This window comes from Salvia splendens, chromosome 4, assembly GCF_004379255.2.
Source record: "Salvia splendens isolate huo1 chromosome 4, SspV2, whole genome shotgun sequence".
NCBI lineage: Eukaryota > Viridiplantae > Streptophyta > Magnoliopsida > Lamiales > Lamiaceae > Salvia > Salvia splendens.
Genome location: NC_056035.1, coordinates 36,717,001 through 36,733,497, shown reverse-complemented (window position 1 = coordinate 36,733,497; position 16,497 = coordinate 36,717,001). Strand labels below are relative to the sequence as shown.

General features: G+C 39.9%; 3 protein-coding genes across 9 annotated transcripts; 1 reads left to right on the top strand and 2 right to left on the bottom strand.

Annotated features, from left to right (window-relative positions):
• Positions 1-36: 36 nt before the first annotated feature.
• LOC121797845 (ER membrane protein complex subunit 6-like) lies at positions 37-2,013 on the top strand. 7 transcript variants are annotated; one of them, XM_042196595.1, is made up of 5 exons: positions 37-128; positions 734-887; positions 988-1,172; positions 1,539-1,558; positions 1,797-2,013. In XM_042196595.1, the coding sequence occupies exons 2-5, from the start codon at positions 772-774 to the stop codon at positions 1,902-1,904; spliced, it is 429 nt and encodes a 142-aa protein (XP_042052529.1). In that variant the 5' UTR covers positions 37-128; positions 734-771; the 3' UTR covers positions 1,905-2,013. The 7 variants fall into 7 exon arrangements, with proteins under 7 accessions (XP_042052529.1, XP_042052530.1, XP_042052532.1 ...); XM_042196596.1 differs by having other exon boundaries at positions 61-128; positions 737-887; XM_042196598.1 differs by lacking the exon at positions 37-128 and adding an exon at positions 165-284 and having other exon boundaries at positions 737-887.
• Positions 2,014-2,654: 641 nt separating this feature from the next.
• LOC121799781 (protein REDUCED WALL ACETYLATION 2-like) lies at positions 2,655-8,113 on the bottom strand. The gene is made up of 16 exons (XM_042199249.1): positions 7,872-8,113; positions 7,285-7,382; positions 6,789-6,929; positions 6,661-6,717; positions 6,483-6,555; positions 5,292-5,450; positions 4,975-5,124; positions 4,635-4,890; positions 4,432-4,550; positions 4,216-4,302; positions 4,052-4,140; positions 3,886-3,948; positions 3,726-3,782; positions 3,386-3,482; positions 3,126-3,284; positions 2,655-2,962 (listed from the first exon to the last, which is right to left on the bottom strand). The coding sequence occupies exons 1-16, from the start codon at positions 7,902-7,904 to the stop codon at positions 2,957-2,959; spliced, it is 1,644 nt and encodes a 547-aa protein (XP_042055183.1). The 5' UTR covers positions 7,905-8,113; the 3' UTR covers positions 2,655-2,956.
• Positions 8,114-8,934: 821 nt separating this feature from the next.
• Positions 8,935-12,210, bottom strand: LOC121799780 (dicarboxylate transporter 1, chloroplastic-like). The gene is made up of 3 exons (XM_042199248.1): positions 11,038-12,210; positions 10,141-10,362; positions 8,935-9,492 (listed from the first exon to the last, which is right to left on the bottom strand). The coding sequence occupies exons 1-3, from the start codon at positions 12,124-12,126 to the stop codon at positions 9,130-9,132; spliced, it is 1,674 nt and encodes a 557-aa protein (XP_042055182.1). The 5' UTR covers positions 12,127-12,210; the 3' UTR covers positions 8,935-9,129.
• Positions 12,211-16,497: the final 4,287 nt, after the last annotated feature.

Genomic DNA, 16,497 nt, shown 5'->3' with positions numbered 1-16,497 from the left:
TAAGAGTGGTTCGAGATTTATAAAGCCCAATAATAAAAGCGGGTCAATCCAATTTATAAGTATATCTATCAATCTACGAGTTTTTTTACCAAGCATTGATCGATCTGAGTCTCCACATAAATTTCGAGGTAATTTCGCACTCGCTGCTAATAATTTTACTAAATGTTGCTGTTCAATCTTAGATCTCTTAAAATTCATCTTTCTCTTTTGTGAATTACTTGCTTTAATTGGTTTCTACTTCGAAAAGGCAACTGAAAGTTGAATTGGGGTGATTTTGATTCTAGGTTCGTTGCGAATTGGTGTGATTTTGATTCTAAATCTTAAATTTTAGGTATTTCAGCTTTGTATATCGTATAATGAGCTTCTCGTTTTTGTTGAATTTATTGTGAGCTGTGATGGTAACTCCAACAAATCTACCCCAATCTCCAACCACGCCAAAACAGAGAGAATTTCATACTTATTGTTTAAGAACAAGAATTGGGAGTGGATTATGTGCTGAGATTGATTTGAAAATAAAATATCTTCGTCTCAGTTTACTGTGAGCTATTGTATTTACATTGGTTGCTCAATTTTTGGTTGAATTTATTGTGAGCTGTAATTAGTAGTCTCGGAAGGGTTTGGGGAATGATTGTTGATATCATTAGGATTTCTATTTTATTTGATTTTTTGTTAAATTTATTGTGAGCTGCTGTTGTATTAGTTGCTCAAAGTTGATATATTTTGTTAATTTTAGAAGGGCTTTGAGAATTTGGAAGGAGGGAAGAGAGAGCAATGGCAGTCCATGATGATTCGAATGGGCAGAAGAAGAAATCAAGTGATTCATTGGATGAGATACCAACTTTTAATGTCGAAAATATGCAAAACAACACAAGAATTATCAATTATAGGTTTGCTCATTATACTTATTTGTGTTGCCATTCTGCAATTCTGTGTTTTGTGTAAAAGAATATGTACATTCTAAACCATTCTTCTTTGCTTTTGATGCAGCCGCACATTTATGTCTATCATAGGTGGCGTGATTGCTGGAATTTTGGGGTACACGGCCTTGACTGGATTTATTTTCTATTTTGTCATCATGGCTATTACTACTGTAGGGCTGGCTGCAAAGACTGGCTTTGCTGTTCATTCTTTTTTCGATAGCTGGAACCAGATTGTCTTCGATGGCATTCTAGGTGGACTTTTGGTAACTCTTTAACATCATCTTTGTCTCATTTATGTAATTCTTGAGGTGAATGTGTTGCTTGTTTAAGCATAAACATGTGGTGTTCTTGTGATATGTTCTTTTATGAATATAGTAGTTTTGTGCCGGTTTAGACTTTCTGTATTTGATCTAGAGATAACGATAAATTCATTCACATAATATTGAGGATCACTGATTTGTTGTTTATAAGCAAACCATGGTCTATGATATTATAGGTCACAAAAAATACACCTTGCCTCTTGTGAATTGAATTTTTTATTCTTGACTGTAAGCATAAATTGCTTTTCATATTTTCATGATAATACGTTTAACCATGGTGTTTCTTCACTTCTTGCAGTCGTTCGTGCTATTCTGGACGTATCCTTAACTCTTTTTCGTTTTTAACATTTTAGTCTTGGAAAAAATCTTATTCTTGCTTCATCTCATCATATGTTATATCTAGCATCAATCGCTAAAATAGTTTTGATCTCTTGGCATTTGGGTGAGACGCGCACACACAATGCTATCTCGCGCACACAGACACACACAGATACATAGTATAAATCAGATTGTCTTCTATTCCATTCATTGCCTGGGTTCCTTGACATTGAGAAAGATTTGCCTACGATATGGTTCATATATTCTGAGGACTCTGCTACGGGGCGGTTTCATGGAGGCAACCTTGCATTCTATACCCATTTGTGACACTTTAGTTTTGATTTAATCTGCAATAGTATAAATGTATGAGAACGTTAACTTATTTTTGTTTGTATTTTACTATTTGGATAACAAGTGCAAGATTTTGGTTTATGGAACTCAGTTATTTACTTTTATTTTCCCCCCAGTTATGCGTGGTTTGGACAAGACAACGATTTACAGCCATGACTTTATTGGGTTTGCCAATTGCCATACACTAACTCTCTCTACCCGACATCTGCTACTCTCTCTTCTACCCTTAAAAACAGACAATTCTATTTTTACCTAACTTTTTTCTATCTAATGAGGTGAATTCTATTCTTCATTAGCGTTACTCCAATCTAGTGGAGATTGCCTACTACATTTGATGCTACACACTATAAAATGACAGGTGAATCCCACTATAAGTTAATACTCCATCTATTTCATTGAAGATGACTTACTTCCCTTTTTAGTTTGTCCTAACCAAGATAACCATTACTCTTTCCACTTAACGTACAAAATAAACCTGCATAAAATCTTGTGTCGTCTATGAAATGGGTCATCTTCCTTGTGACAAAGGGTGTATCATTTTATAGTGCATAGTAAATATAACACCAAATGTAGCAGGTGGTCTCCACCGACTCTAATCACCTTTTTTCTTTCAATTTTTCTATTATTTTATCAATTGTGCATTAAAACTTATACTATCTCAAAATGTGCTAGTTTTATGGCACGGAGAGGGAGTATTAGGTAAGAAACAATTCAAAAAGACTATTAAGTAGTAACCCTTTACGGCTTTACCTAACGAATTCTTAAAAAATGGGATTTCATGGTAAATAAAATGGCATCATCAAATACAGTAGCACAGTGGAAATCACGAACAGATTCAACAGAACATGATTCACAACAATGGTAAAGTTTGTAGTAGATTTTCATAGCTAAAGAGCCCTGCCCTTTCTATACACAATTTTACCAGACCTCTCCCATCTACCATACACTAAATTTGAGCAATTACTCAATTTGATGTTCGATCCATGCACATCAAGAATCTGCTTTTTTGCAAGCAATCGATTCTCTCGTTTGCTGTAATCCCTAATTTCACACCTGCAATTTTTTAATAGGAAACAACACATTAACAATAATCAAGATTTTCAAGTATTCCAGATTGTGATTGAATATGTTGTGTTCTTGACTTAGAAGATTTTATACAAATAACTGTGAACCATTAGGTGCTTAATGCAGGAACAATGTAAGCCAAAAAACTTACTAGCATTTGAGGAACTTTTGTTAATACAAAAGCCAAGATGTAAAGGATGCCTCCAATCACTAAAGCTGCAGCGAAGTTGTGTCCAAGGCGCTTGTCGTCCTTGGACGGAATGAATGTTGTTTTCAGAGTATTTGTAAGCTCAAACAGACGGTAGGATACCTGCAAGTTTTGGGGTTTTGATATAATAAGGTAAATCGGGATTGTGTCTATTTGATTGGGTGAAATAAGAAAATAAAACAAGGGCGACAAAGGGACTTTACCGCTACATAAATTGCAGTGGTGAGCATGAAGTTTAACATCGGATAATCTGGAATCAATGAAAGTAGCAGCTTCGGCTGACCATCTGGCACACTGGACCTATATTGAGTTGGATGAAGTTCAGATTCATCTTCCCGAGACTCAAGTATATATGGCTAAATGTCATTCAATCGGAGAGAACATTTACGTTGTTCAGAACCCCACCCCCATTTTGTATATACAGATTTTCTTGTCTTGAATTTCATCCAAGAAGTCACATAGGGTTACATAGGCATGCACATCACAGGATAAAGAATGATACCAAGAGTGAATGAGTGATGATTTTATCACTAAATTGCGTACCTCAGCCATATGTGAAACTGCGAGATGTAAGTCTCCAAAGTGATCTTGCCGAGCCATCTGTTCATCAAGGCAAATAAAATATCTGTTTGAATCATCTCAATGAAAAAAAAATGATAAAAATATTAATGTCCTTTACTCAAACAAAGATATGGATTCTTACGCAAAAAGTGTCAATGAGTAGGAGCGGAAACTTTGAGTAACATTCCGCAAGCATATGTACACACTGGGAGCAGGCAATATGCAGATAAATCCAGATTAATAATAGGTTTCCAGAGTATTTGCTACATATTTAGTCTTGACAATGAAGAGACTGAAAATGCACATACGTGATAGGAATCCATGACGTATAAGGATGGTATTTGTTGTATGTAATCTTTGGAAGCTTGTATACGAACTCAAACCAAAGATATCCAATCTGTAAATAGAAAAACAATTATTTCAGATGTGAACTTCACAAGTCTTAAGAACGAGCTGAGAGATTGAGGGATACCGTCAAGGATATTGTCACAATCATTGACTTGATAAATATCCTGCGCTTTGTTTCAGCTTCCTCCAATTTTTCCAACCATCTCTCGACCTGCAAATCCATCCAGAAGGATTACGGTTTGAAGTAGAGGAGATCAACGTGTACTCAGTTTCAGAGAGATGGAAAAAACATGCAAATTTATCTGAAATGCAGATGAAGATAAACAAGCACAGAACTTACAGTTGGGTGGTAATATGCATATATCATTCCAATTATCCAAATGTAGCGATCAAGGCCTGAACGGAAATGCCATTCATGCAAAGCCGGATGTTCGACTTTCGAGGCTGGGTCTCTGTATCCTGAAAGAGAACACATTCTTGTATTGAGATTGAGCTACACATTCATACACTTGAGACACAGAGAGTGAAAGGCTAGAATTTTACCTAGCAGAAAAGTGAAGGGACTCCAGAACAAATCGAATACCCCAGGTACTTCCCATATAAAGATGACTACTAAAAAGCAAGCTAATATTTTTAGAGCCATGACAGTTCCACGTTCATTATACTTGTTGTATATTCCAAGTGCTCCATACACCATCAATGTGAAAAGAGTGTGCATGGGGCATATGTAGTATAAGACATAGCTGTTGTTAAGCGCAATGCAGCAAAAAAATACCAAGAAATTTAGCCGCCACATCATCTGCATATCGAAATTAATCCTTTAGAAATGGGATTAGAATGATGCCATGGGATATTACGTTAACGTATCAGAAAAGAATCCAACCTGAACAAACCTCGCAAGGCTAAAATCCTTGCGGATGTAATAATATGAGAAATTCCCAAATCCAGTCATCCATACATATGCAGCTATGAAGATTCTTATGGCATTGTAGATTTCTGTGGCAGCGAAGTAGTGATACATAAGAAATAAAACCTGTACACAGAGGGAAAGATAGCTAAGACAATTCTTTCCAGCTCAGGTATATTACAAAGCATAGGTAAGTGCAGAATGTCACAAAAGAAACTAAAAATTAAAGGTGACGAAAATGACTAAAATGTTATTTTATTTATTGAACCATAAAAATTTCTTTAAACAGTTACCTGCATCCAGCCTTTCCACTCCTCAGTTTGATGTCTATTGAGATACATCATTGACTTTCCAGAGAATGCTGACTTGTCATTATGTATCTTGAATGAAGTAACTGCCGAGACAATGATGAGAAGGAAGTACAGGAACAAGAAAAGATCCCGGTTATAACTCTGTCACCAGAAATGAAATTTAGTAAGATAAGCTTACAGCAAAGCCATTGATCAACCATTCTCAATGAGTTAGTGTACAACTGCAGAATATAAAATTAAAACATCATATGTGATAGTAGCACAGATTTGATTGGCATCGCTTAACACCACTAAAGAAGAAAGTTAAGCCCTCTCTTATTATGTTGAATTGCTATGTTTGTGATTAATCTTAGCAGTGTCCTGTGAAATGGAAGAACGGAAAAAAGAAGAGGATTATTACTTCCCTGCATCAGCAAGATGTCATATTTGTCAAATTTGTGATTCTTGTGAGGAGTATTTTGAATATGATTGCATGTCCTTTGTGAGACCTAAACTAGTTTGGCTCAGTAATCCATTACATACAAATTTATTAACCCTATGTAGAACTACCAGAACAACGCATAGATGTTGGCTTTCAAAAGGTGTAGGACAATGCACTTTATTGGCTATATATCAATGATAGAGTAAAGGCAGTGGGTGCAGGAAAAAGGTACAGAAAATAACTGAAACAGAAAAAAATGGATAGAAAATAAATTGAATATAACCTGAATAAAAAGATCAGAGACATTCTCAATTTAGGCCTATGATAAATCTGTGCCTAAACCAATATCCAAGACATATTACTCTTCCACTGAAGAGGTATATAAAACAACTACTGGCCACTGACTCCTATACAGAAGACTCCTAATCCAACTCTAACTCTAATAGATAAAAGCTGTTTCTAACAAATAAAACAACTAGACTCCTTACAATAATTAATGCTAATAAAGAACAATGAAATAATTAACAATATTCTGCACCCAGCCACTAACGATCTCTGTCACTCAAGCTCACTCTTTTTTTACTTCAAGTTCCCATTTTGCTTTGTTAGTTCCTCTTCGTGGAGCAAAGGTGGGAAAAGAAGTTTTGATGGCTAGAGTACTACTAACAAACCGATTGGTTCTCACTTCTCACACTATAACTGTATAAGAAATGCATAAACCGATTGTGCGGTAAGAAGAAATCCAATCACACCTTTTTTGATTCTCCAAGGAGATCTGTTCGGTCACATATGTAATAGTAGATTAAAAGGGCACCAAACTCTGACCTGCATAAGATAATCCCAAAGCATAGGAATAAACAAAAGAAACTAAATATCATTCCAAATCTGGATTTATAAAGAGCTAAGAACTAAATCCAACTACACACATACATGGCTCTTAAAGTCAACCGATTCTCCAGCAAGAATGACTCATCCAACGTAAGAAACCTGAAATATAATGAAGTCAGTCGCATAAGGTGGCATACCATCAGAGTAGGTTCAGATCTTATCTCACAAACCTTATGAATTGGGATGTTACAGATGAATTCCGCACTCCATGAGAGACCGACTGAAGGCCTCCTCCTTCCAGAAGAACAGCTCTATCATCGTCTTTAACTGTCCCAGCCAACTCAACCAAACTGACATCAGAATCCCTTCCACTGGAATTTAGAGGGCATTTCAGTATCAGAGACAACATATAGGGGAGTTGTAGAACATTTTAAATCATCATTATAAAGAAAGGCACAGTGATTTTGAATTCCCCTATGCTTTGAGATCATGCAGTAATCAATCACAGCATTTTCCTTCTGTAATCACACAGTATTTCATTGCTGATCCATAACCTTAGCAGCAGACAATGTTCTAATCTCTCATACATTAAGTAACATACCTACCAAAATTCTTAGAAACATCCATAATACAATTTTCACATAATGTTCCAGCACTCCAATTCTATCGAAAACTTTAAACACCACAAAAAAAAGATGATCAACTAGACAAAGTCATTCAACTTACAGCTTCGCAGATGCAGACAGTGAATTCTTTCTAAACTCCAAATATTCCGAGTACAACCAAGCAGCAAATATTGGTACAATTCCAAGGAAAAACGATACCTGCATATTCTCAATATCGTCAAGCCACAGAAATTACCAAAAACACAACACATAAATCAAACGAAAACAAGTTCGCATTCGCACACAATTTTCCAGCTCGCCTGACATCTTCATCAAAAAATGAGCAAAAACACATCAATAACTCCTAAAATGCTACTCAAACACTACTGCTCTACTCCAAAACTAACTTCAAACAACAATCGCTAACTCATCCAATCATCCAAGATCGAGCTACAAAACACCAAAAACAGAACACACAAATCAAACAAAAACAAGTTCACAATCGCACACAAATTTCCAGCTCGTAACACATCTTCATCAAAAAAATGAGCAAAAACACATCAATCACTCCTAAAATGCTACTCAAACACTACTACTCTACTCCAACAACTAACTCCAAACAACAATCGCATCTAAAATTAAGCTACAATCTACTTATAGATCCATCGCATTTGCTCACTTAAAAACACAATTAACCGATCAACTCACCTGACCAGGCGCCAGTGGTCCGTACATCACCATTTTTTCAGTTGGGATCCACCAGCATTACAAAAACCTCAACGCGGTGAAGAATTGGTGTATGTATAGACGCGGGAAATCAGAACCGACAGAAATTGCAGGTGAAAAAGATTAGATCTGATTTTAGAGTGAAGAATGGATTACTATGGTAAAAGTATAAAATAATAAAAGCACAGTAAATTTATGCAAAAGTTGGTAAGTGAGGAATCCTATACTAGTACTCTTTATAGAACAAAAATATAGTAGTAGTAGCTTATTTAATTTAGGTGGAGGAGAAGAATCATTGTTTCAGCGGTAATGGTCGGCCAACCCGAGTTGATGTTGGGCCGGGTCAAACTGATTCCAATATTTTACTGGGTTAGACGACTTGATTTGGGCCGAGAACGATATCTTTGATATAAAGATCAACCAATTTCTTTGAGTGACACGAGACTCGTCTATCTCTAATTAAATGGTCAGAGATCGATCTCTGCCTATGGGTATGAAGCAACTTTAAATATTTGGGCCAATTATTCCACCCATTAAGGTGCCTATAAATCAGCGCGGGGAATGATCGCTAGGTCCGCTGATAGATACCCTTAATTACCAAAAAAGGATCACCCATGGGTAAGAGTTCCATTTTTCCATTTCGATCCATCCCCTAATAAAAATTTCAATTCATTTTTACTATAAATGATAAGCCCACATTATTAATAACTTATTTCACTTACATTTCATTATAAAACTATATAAAAATAGAATTTATATTCCACTAACTTTTAAAACTTATTTTACTCGCGGCACTCAACTGACACTCTTATTCGCAAGTACAGTAGAATTTTGTTTTTGTTGAGTTGAATGAAAATTTTGCATCTCCTTGTCCACATTTGGAACAGTGGTGAAATTTATTTCCATGGGTTCATAAGAAAAGCTAAAATCGGTTCACCATCAACAATAGTACATAAATCTACTTGCTTTCTTGCTCGTGATTCTAAGCCTATGTGCCTAACTACTCAACAAATTGCTAGTCTCAATCTCAAACTCAAACTCAAACTCAAACTCAAACTCAAACTCTTGAGCTCTTATGGAAAGATAATAGTAATACACAATTTTAAGGCTAATTATGCCTTCTCCCTCACCAAAACTTGTAAAATCCTCATTCCGTTAAAAAGAGTATCGAAATCTGAAAACTCAAGAGTTATTTTTGTCAATATGATGCACAAAAATAGACAGGAACTCGTCCATGCTTCTACCACAAGCCGATGGCCTTCCACCAGATCCCTCCAACTCCGAGCCAAATAACAAGATTGACGATCGAGATGAAGAAGCCGTAGCCCCACCATTTGGCGAGTGGGACGTAACCAGCACCATAAAACACAGGTGCTGATCCTATCCCATAGTGAGTAATGCCTCCCATAAGATTGGAAAGAAAGGAGAGCACGACAGCACCGAGATAGGGTGGAGTGCCCAGAGCGCTGGCTACAGATAAGAACGCTGTAAACATGGCACCAATATGAGCAGCCCCGCTCGCAAAGAAATAATGGGAATAGAAGTATAGTAGAACAAGAATGCCAAAAGATAGCTGCCACGAAAGACCCAATCCACCAACAAACTGCATAGACAAGAAAATTGAATTATATAGTGATTCAATGCAAGTAAAATTACTCTATAAATAAGCAATGGAAAGGAAGATGAACGAAAGACCAAATACACACAAATAGACATGAGATTTTGAATTATAATAGGCAGAAACAAATGATTATAAATGCAGTCATATTCTTAGGTAAGTATTGAGAAAACGAATGGACCAAAATCCTTGTTTGGACAATTTTGTAAGGCTTATGTCATATGAATGCCATTCCATTAGAGAGATGAAGTAATTCCAACTAGCCAATAAACGAATCCAGAAAACACTTTTCTTCCCTAACTATTTTACTGTTAACCAACAGTAACTGTGATTGATGAACAAAATAAGGAGCAATGACCAGAAAAGACCTGTAAAGACAATACACATTACCATATAATTCGGCTCCATTTATGTACAAGTCACCAGAATAAGTTGCATTTATACTAGCTAATTGAGAGTATACTACCAGATGAGAATAAGTCTGACATATTGATGGCCAACAATGTATGAGTATGATGCACGGGGCAGGGAGTGGGCCAAAACTATGAACATAGATTGTACTTGACCAAATCGAATAAATTCCATATGTACTCATTTCCTGTCAGTAGGCTTGGAATATAGAGGTAAACGAACCTTGACAACAGTTTGGCTGAACCAGGAAATAAGACCGTATTTGTTTAGGTACCCAGCCATTGCAATAAGCGCAGCAAACCATGTCAGTGTATCCCACGCAACTGATTCAGCTAGGCATTCCTTCCATGTGACGACCCCAGTTATAAGGAGGACAGATAACCCAAGAATTGCAGCCGTGACTGCATCCACATTCAGGACACTACCAAAAATCCAGAGCCCCACCTGATATTTAAAATTTTCAACTATCAGCACAAATTACTTTGCATAGGAACAATGAATAAGCAACAAATTTTTTAAATACAGTATATGATTAGTATGAGACCTACGGCAACAATGCAGGGCGTAATTAATCCCAACAAATTGGTTAATAGATCAGCTTAACATTGGTTTACCCAAAAAATCCCTCCTTACCAAATATAAGTTGTACAAGTGTTCGGCCTTATGTGTTTCACCCAAGTTGCAAAGAATAATATACTACTCCACTTTCTAGCATCAAAACATTGCCTCTACATCTATCGCATAGTGAGAGATCAACAGTGCAAATGAATAACAACTGAAAACTTCTCGATGTGGAAGCAATTAAAACATATATTCACAAGCCATCCAATCATTACCGTGAGGGGCCATTTAAGAGGATTAACCTAGACAGATAAAAACAATGTAGGGTAATTTCTTGTTGATTAAAATGGATTCAAACTTTGGGATATCCTAAGACCCAAGATAATTTACATCACTTGATCTAGTTTTGCTCGATTCATATCCCACTAAAAGGGTACGATCGTAGAAATCCTAGTATTGATTATAAAAATCACATCTGAAAATAGAAGCATTTTGAACAATCACGATGATCTGCAGAGCTAAATGAAGCAAAAAAACTCAAATTTTGTAAGTCTATACCGTGAGAAGCAGAGTTCCAGCCATGATGATCTCGTTCTTGGACATCGGCCCCATCTTCGCCAAATTCTCCCTTGCAAGTTTAGGAGCATCGGGGCTGCTCTTCACTGTGGGCGGATAGACTAAATACAGCAGAAACGGAACAACGATCAACGACACCAACCCCGGCACGATTGCAGCCTTCGCCCAATCCATCCATCCAATCTGCATACTTATCGTGGTTGCAGTAAGGTTAGCAGCCAACGGATTCGCAGCCATCGCTGTCAGAAACATAGACGACGAAATCACAGATGTCTGAAAGCATGTGAGCATCAACCAAGACCCCAATTTCCTCTCCGTCCCATCGCCTACATTGCTACCACACGCGACACAGAGCGATTTCACCAACGGCAAGAAAATGCCGCCCGCTCTGGCGGAGACGGATGGAATCGCCGGCGCCAAAAGCGCCTCGCTGAATACCAAGCTGTATCCTAACCCTAGCGACGAGCTTCCAAATAGGGAAACAAATTGGTACGCAATTCTGTTCCCCAATCCGGTTTTGATAAACCCTCGCGCGAAGAAGAACGCGAGCGCGATAAGCCAGGGGATCGGATCGCCGAAAGCCGAGAAGGCGGCGGCGAAGGTCAGCGTCTTAGTGAGAACGCACGCGCCGAGTCCCATCAGCGCGACGGCGCCCAGCGGCAGGGGCTGGGTGATGATTCCGACGATTGTGGCGAGGAAAATGGAGAGCAGCTGCCACGCGATGCGGGAGACGCCGTTGGGGGCTGGGAGGAACCATAGAATCACGCCTGTCGCGATGGAGGCGGCGAGCGGCTTGATGGAAGCCCCCTGCCATGGCTGAGGGGCGGGAGGAGCGGCGGAAGCAGAGGCGGCTGCTAGAAGCGGGCGTTTTTGGGAGGGGAGAGAGAGTGATAGGGGTGATTTATGGTGGACTGATAGGATTCGATTTTGACCTGGACAATTGGGGGAAATGTGGGTTTTGATGGAAGATCGAATAGTTGGATTGAGGCGCAGGGATTTGGAAGAGGGGGTGGAGAGGGGGCGGGGGCGGGGGCGGAGGTTGAAGGAGGAGGAGAGGGGTAGAGACGCCATTGCTGAGGGAGGTGACTTAGTGAGTGTGTGTGTCCCTCCAACTACAAGTGACTGAGTGAGAAAGAGGGAAGTGACTTAGAAGCCTAGGAATCTCCGTCAACTACATTTTGCCAACTCCGCCCTTATTTCCATCACTTTACTTTTAAAGGCATCCACAATGGGATGAATATCCGACGGATTTTCCAAAAACATCTCTTGTTATGTCTTAAGGCCATTAGCAATGGGGCGCCCTATGGCGCGCCACGTCATCAGTTTTATCCTCCTACCCCCACCTGCAATAGCGCGCCCTATATGTTATACTATTATTTTGTTAATCAATTTAAATGTTTTCAAATATGTAATGCAAACTAAATTAAAAAAACACAACGATTAACTAAAAACCGGCGAAGTTTGCATTCATTAAACAAAAGTTACACAATTCAAGTTGGCTAATCTACGCAATTCCCAACTTCCTGCGCAGCTCATCGATCAACCCCCGGAGATATTCGACTTCAGCGGGGTCCGTACACTTCTTGAGGGCCTTGTGCGTCTGCAACAACGTCTTCGCCATCGAGGCTGTTGCCAACTGCTCGTACGCGGCGGCCGTTGGGTTCGGGAGCGGGACCGGGATCGGCAATGGGGCGGCGGCGGTCGAGGATGATGTCGCCGCCGCCTTCCCCTTGGCCTTCGCAGCCTTGACGCCTATGGGACGCAGGGAGGACATCGGTGTGCCGGAACTCTCAATGTCCTCGTACCTCCGGTTGAGGTCCACCAGACGAGTTCTGCTTTCGCTGCTCGTGTAACCACCAGCTTCGGTGGTCTTCGTCATTTTTATCGCCCCGGTGTGCAGAATCCTGCCTTGAAACTTCTGCTTGTCCCTCAAGAGCGCCCAGATGGCCTCGTGCTTGAACTCTCCGTACAGGGACTGGTACGACAACAGCGCTTTGGAGCGCACGTCGCTCAAGCTCTCGGCGCTCCCCTGCTTCCTCGAGCACTTCTCGTACTCCGACGAGAACAGGTTGATTTGCTTCTTCATCTGGTCCCAGTGCTTGCGGAGCTGCTCCCGTTGGCGCTTGTAGGCGCTCGGGGATGCACTCCCAGTACGCCACCTGCCTCTAGTTGTTCGCGAATATCGGGTCCTCAGATATGTCCACCCAACACCTCGCCAATATGAGGGTTTCTTCCAGCTGGTAGTTCGTACGGCCGGGGACGTACTCTTCACAATTTCCCGGAGGTGGCAACTTCTGCGCGCGGTGCCGGGTCCGCTTCTTTTTGGCGGGGGCGGAAGGGGCGGCCTCGGCGGCGGCGCGGCGGGAGGGGGCGACGGGTCGGTTTGGTGACGGCTCCATGTCAGACAAACCGTACGATTCCGTGCTGAATTCGGGATCGTACTGAGTGTTGGCGTCGAACGGCCGGTATTCGGCGGGTTCTGTACCCGACCAACGCGCCTTCCCAAACATCGGACTCTTGGGACTTGAATCCATTTCGTAGTAATAATAAAAATGTGAGTTTCGATAGTGAAATCGTGAAATGAAACGTTACAAATGAAGGTGAGGTAGGTGTATTTATACAAAAAATAAAAAACGCGTGCCATCGTCCGCCAATCCCGCAATGCAGTGCCCGATGCACCGGACGATGGCCTATCGTCCGCGCCATCGTCCGTCGAGCCCACAATGGCGCCGACGATGGCCATCGTCCGTGATGTAGGGCGCGGACGATGCATCAGGCACGAACGTAGGGCGCGGACGATGGCAGGCACCCACAGTGTGGGCATCGTCAACGCCCTAAGGACATTCCACTGCACTGTCACGTCATAAGGACATCCCACTACACAATGCCTGACATCCCCAAGGACATCCCGACGAACATCCACAAAAAACAATAAAAAATCGAGACGTCCGCCGGGACGTCCGTCGTGTCAACGCAATGGCAGAGGTCCCGACGGACATCCCGGAAAGCCGTGGAACTCCGGTGTCCGCAGCGGACGTCCGTATCCATATGCATGCTGCCTAATGGCGGACATCCAGCGCCGACGTCCGCCGGGACATCCGTCATTGTGGATGAAACGCATTTAAAAACATTAGATACCTATTTTAAAAATTTAGCAAATTTTATTAAAACATATAGTACTCCACTAGATACTGATTCACTAAAAACATAGAGCACGTTCAAGTCATTGTTGGATCCGACAACGCCAGAATATGCATGCCAAATCCATAGGCGGTAGTCGGCGACCGCTTCAAGGATAAGTATTGGGTCGCCGCCTTTGTGGCTGCTTAAGTGTTGCCCCCTCCAAGCAGTCGGGCAATTCTTCCACCTCCAATGCATGCAGTCAATGCTGTCAAGCATTCCGAGAAAGCCATGGACTGATTCGTGAAGACGTCATCAGTGGTGGGTGCCCGAAGGAATTCATCACCGAAAGTTGTATGAACGCCCTCGCAAAAATTTTTAAGACAAAGGATTCCAGTGGACTCACCGACATGCAAATACTTGTCGAAGAGGTCGGCTGTTTGCCCAGTAGCGAGTTGTCGGATGGCACACGTACACTTCTGCAACGCCGAGATACTTTGCCGACCGGCTGCATCTGGATCTGTGTGGAAGAATTCAACACGGGCGGACAATGTGTTGACAATATGCATAAACAAGCGCTTTGACATGCGAAACGACGCCTAAAGTAATCTTCCGGAAACCGCGGCGGGTCGGCAAAATAGTCGGCAACGAGCCTGTCGTAGGCTCCCTCCCGGTCACGATAGATGTAGCGGCGAGTTGATCTAGTTGGTTGATGAGGAGGAGGGGCGGGGATATTCGCTGCGACATATGCTTCATATGCGGCACGATGTTGTTCGTAGTATTCTTGTTCTTCGCGCTCCGCTTCCGCAATGAGATGGGTGAAATCCATTTGAGATTTTGAGTGAGAGATGAAGGTGTACATAAGTTGTATGAAAAATATGAATGAGAGATGAGTGAGAGATGATTTGATGTGAAAATGGATGATGAATGTGTGTATTTATAAATGATTTTGGGGGAAAAAATATAAAAAATCAAAAAAATACAAAACAACGGGCAAAAAACGGCCAAGCAGGGACAGAGCTGCATGAGCTCCACACTTCAAAAAAACCATTTATATTTTGATCATTATTTTATACAGTAATATTTTTTAAAAATACCTTATGCATCCTTACATCCTCAAACTCTTTATAGTTTATACTAGTACTACATATTTTTGGCCCACTATATATTCCTGGCTCAGTCCTTGTTGCCAAGCATAATTAGGATTTCTTTTTTGTAAAAAGTACATGCGAAACAATCACACCGATGACACTTTGTACTCCATACTCTATATTCTTGAATCCCGCATTATTTGTCATTTTTTAATACATGTATTCAAGAGAATACGATATGATATCATTTGTAATTTATGAAAAAAGAGGTGATAAATTAGATGAACCTTGCTAAAGAAAGAATGTATACTTGTAATAGGTGGTCTGTCGTTTTTAATTTGTAAGATTCATATACATTAATACATACATGTATAAAAGATTCATATAATTGTAATGATTATATATATTCACTTTTAAAACTAGATATACTACATGTATAAAAGAACTCTCGCGGATGAAACAAATAAACACGCGAACGAGTTTGATAGACATAGAATGACTATACTCCAATTGTTAAGAAATGTTAACAATATTCAATAATCAATGTGCGCGGAGATGAATAATATGCATGATCTCTCATAGCTCCGTTACATACTTAATAATGTAATGAATTTATTACAAACACATTATTGTGATCTCATCGTGTTAGTCTTGAAAGCCAATGATTCTCTTGAGATCTAATATGGAATTAAACATATCGACATGGGTATGTAACATGTACTATAATAATAGGACTATCAATTAGGGGTGTCGAAACAGGTACCCGAACCCGAAAAACACATTTTATACTGCCAGATACCCGACCCGCATCGGGTATCCCGCACCCGCAGGCGTAGTTAATTTAATTAGTGTGCATCTGCCAATATTTGTATAGATTTGGTTAAGGGACTACTTTTACTTAGGCAATGTGGGACAGCTTTTAAACCTTGTGAATAAGCTCATTAACATCTTATATCTATCTATACACAACTCATGTTTTTATTTATATTTTCTAAGATGGGCAGCATGCGAATAGACACTCAACATAAATTAAAGAGAATCAAGTGTAACAATGATTAATATTTTAACAAAATTTTAAATATGAAATGGAGTAGAAACTAAATAAGACGACACACCTTCTATATACAGTAATTAATAAAAGTTAGATACTAAGTTGGTAAACTATATAGTTACATGTAGAATATTAATCTAATTTTTCACTTTACAATTATATTTAATAAATATTTTGAAA

Coding starts and splice junctions, on each gene's coding strand:
- LOC121799781 (XM_042199249.1), bottom strand. CDS start 7,904: ATGGTGATGTACGGACCACTGGCGCCTGGTCAG. Junction 7,383..7,871: donor GACCACTGGCGCCTGGTCAG/GTGAGTTGATCG, acceptor GAGAATATGCAG/GTATCGTTTTTCCTTGGAAT. Junction 3,483..3,725: donor CAGTTTCACATATGGCTGAG/GTACGCAATTTA, acceptor AACTCAATATAG/GTCCAGTGTGCCAGATGGTC.
- LOC121799780 (XM_042199248.1), bottom strand. CDS start 12,126: ATGGCGTCTCTACCCCTCTCCTCCTCCTTCAACCTCCGCCCCCGCCCC. Junction 10,363..11,037: donor CTGGAACTCTGCTTCTCACG/GTATAGACTTAC, acceptor TTTAAATATCAG/GTGGGGCTCTGGATTTTTGG. Junction 9,493..10,140: donor TCAGCCAAACTGTTGTCAAG/GTTCGTTTACCT, acceptor TTGTCTATGCAG/TTTGTTGGTGGATTGGGTCT.
- LOC121797845 (XM_042196595.1), top strand. CDS start 772: ATGGCAGTCCATGATGATTCGAATGGGCAGAAGAAGAAATCAAGTGAT. Junction 888..987: donor ACAAGAATTATCAATTATAG/GTTTGCTCATTA, acceptor CTTTTGATGCAG/CCGCACATTTATGTCTATCA. Junction 1,173..1,538: donor TGTCTTCGATGGCATTCTAG/GTGGACTTTTGG, acceptor CACTTCTTGCAG/TCGTTCGTGCTATTCTGGAC.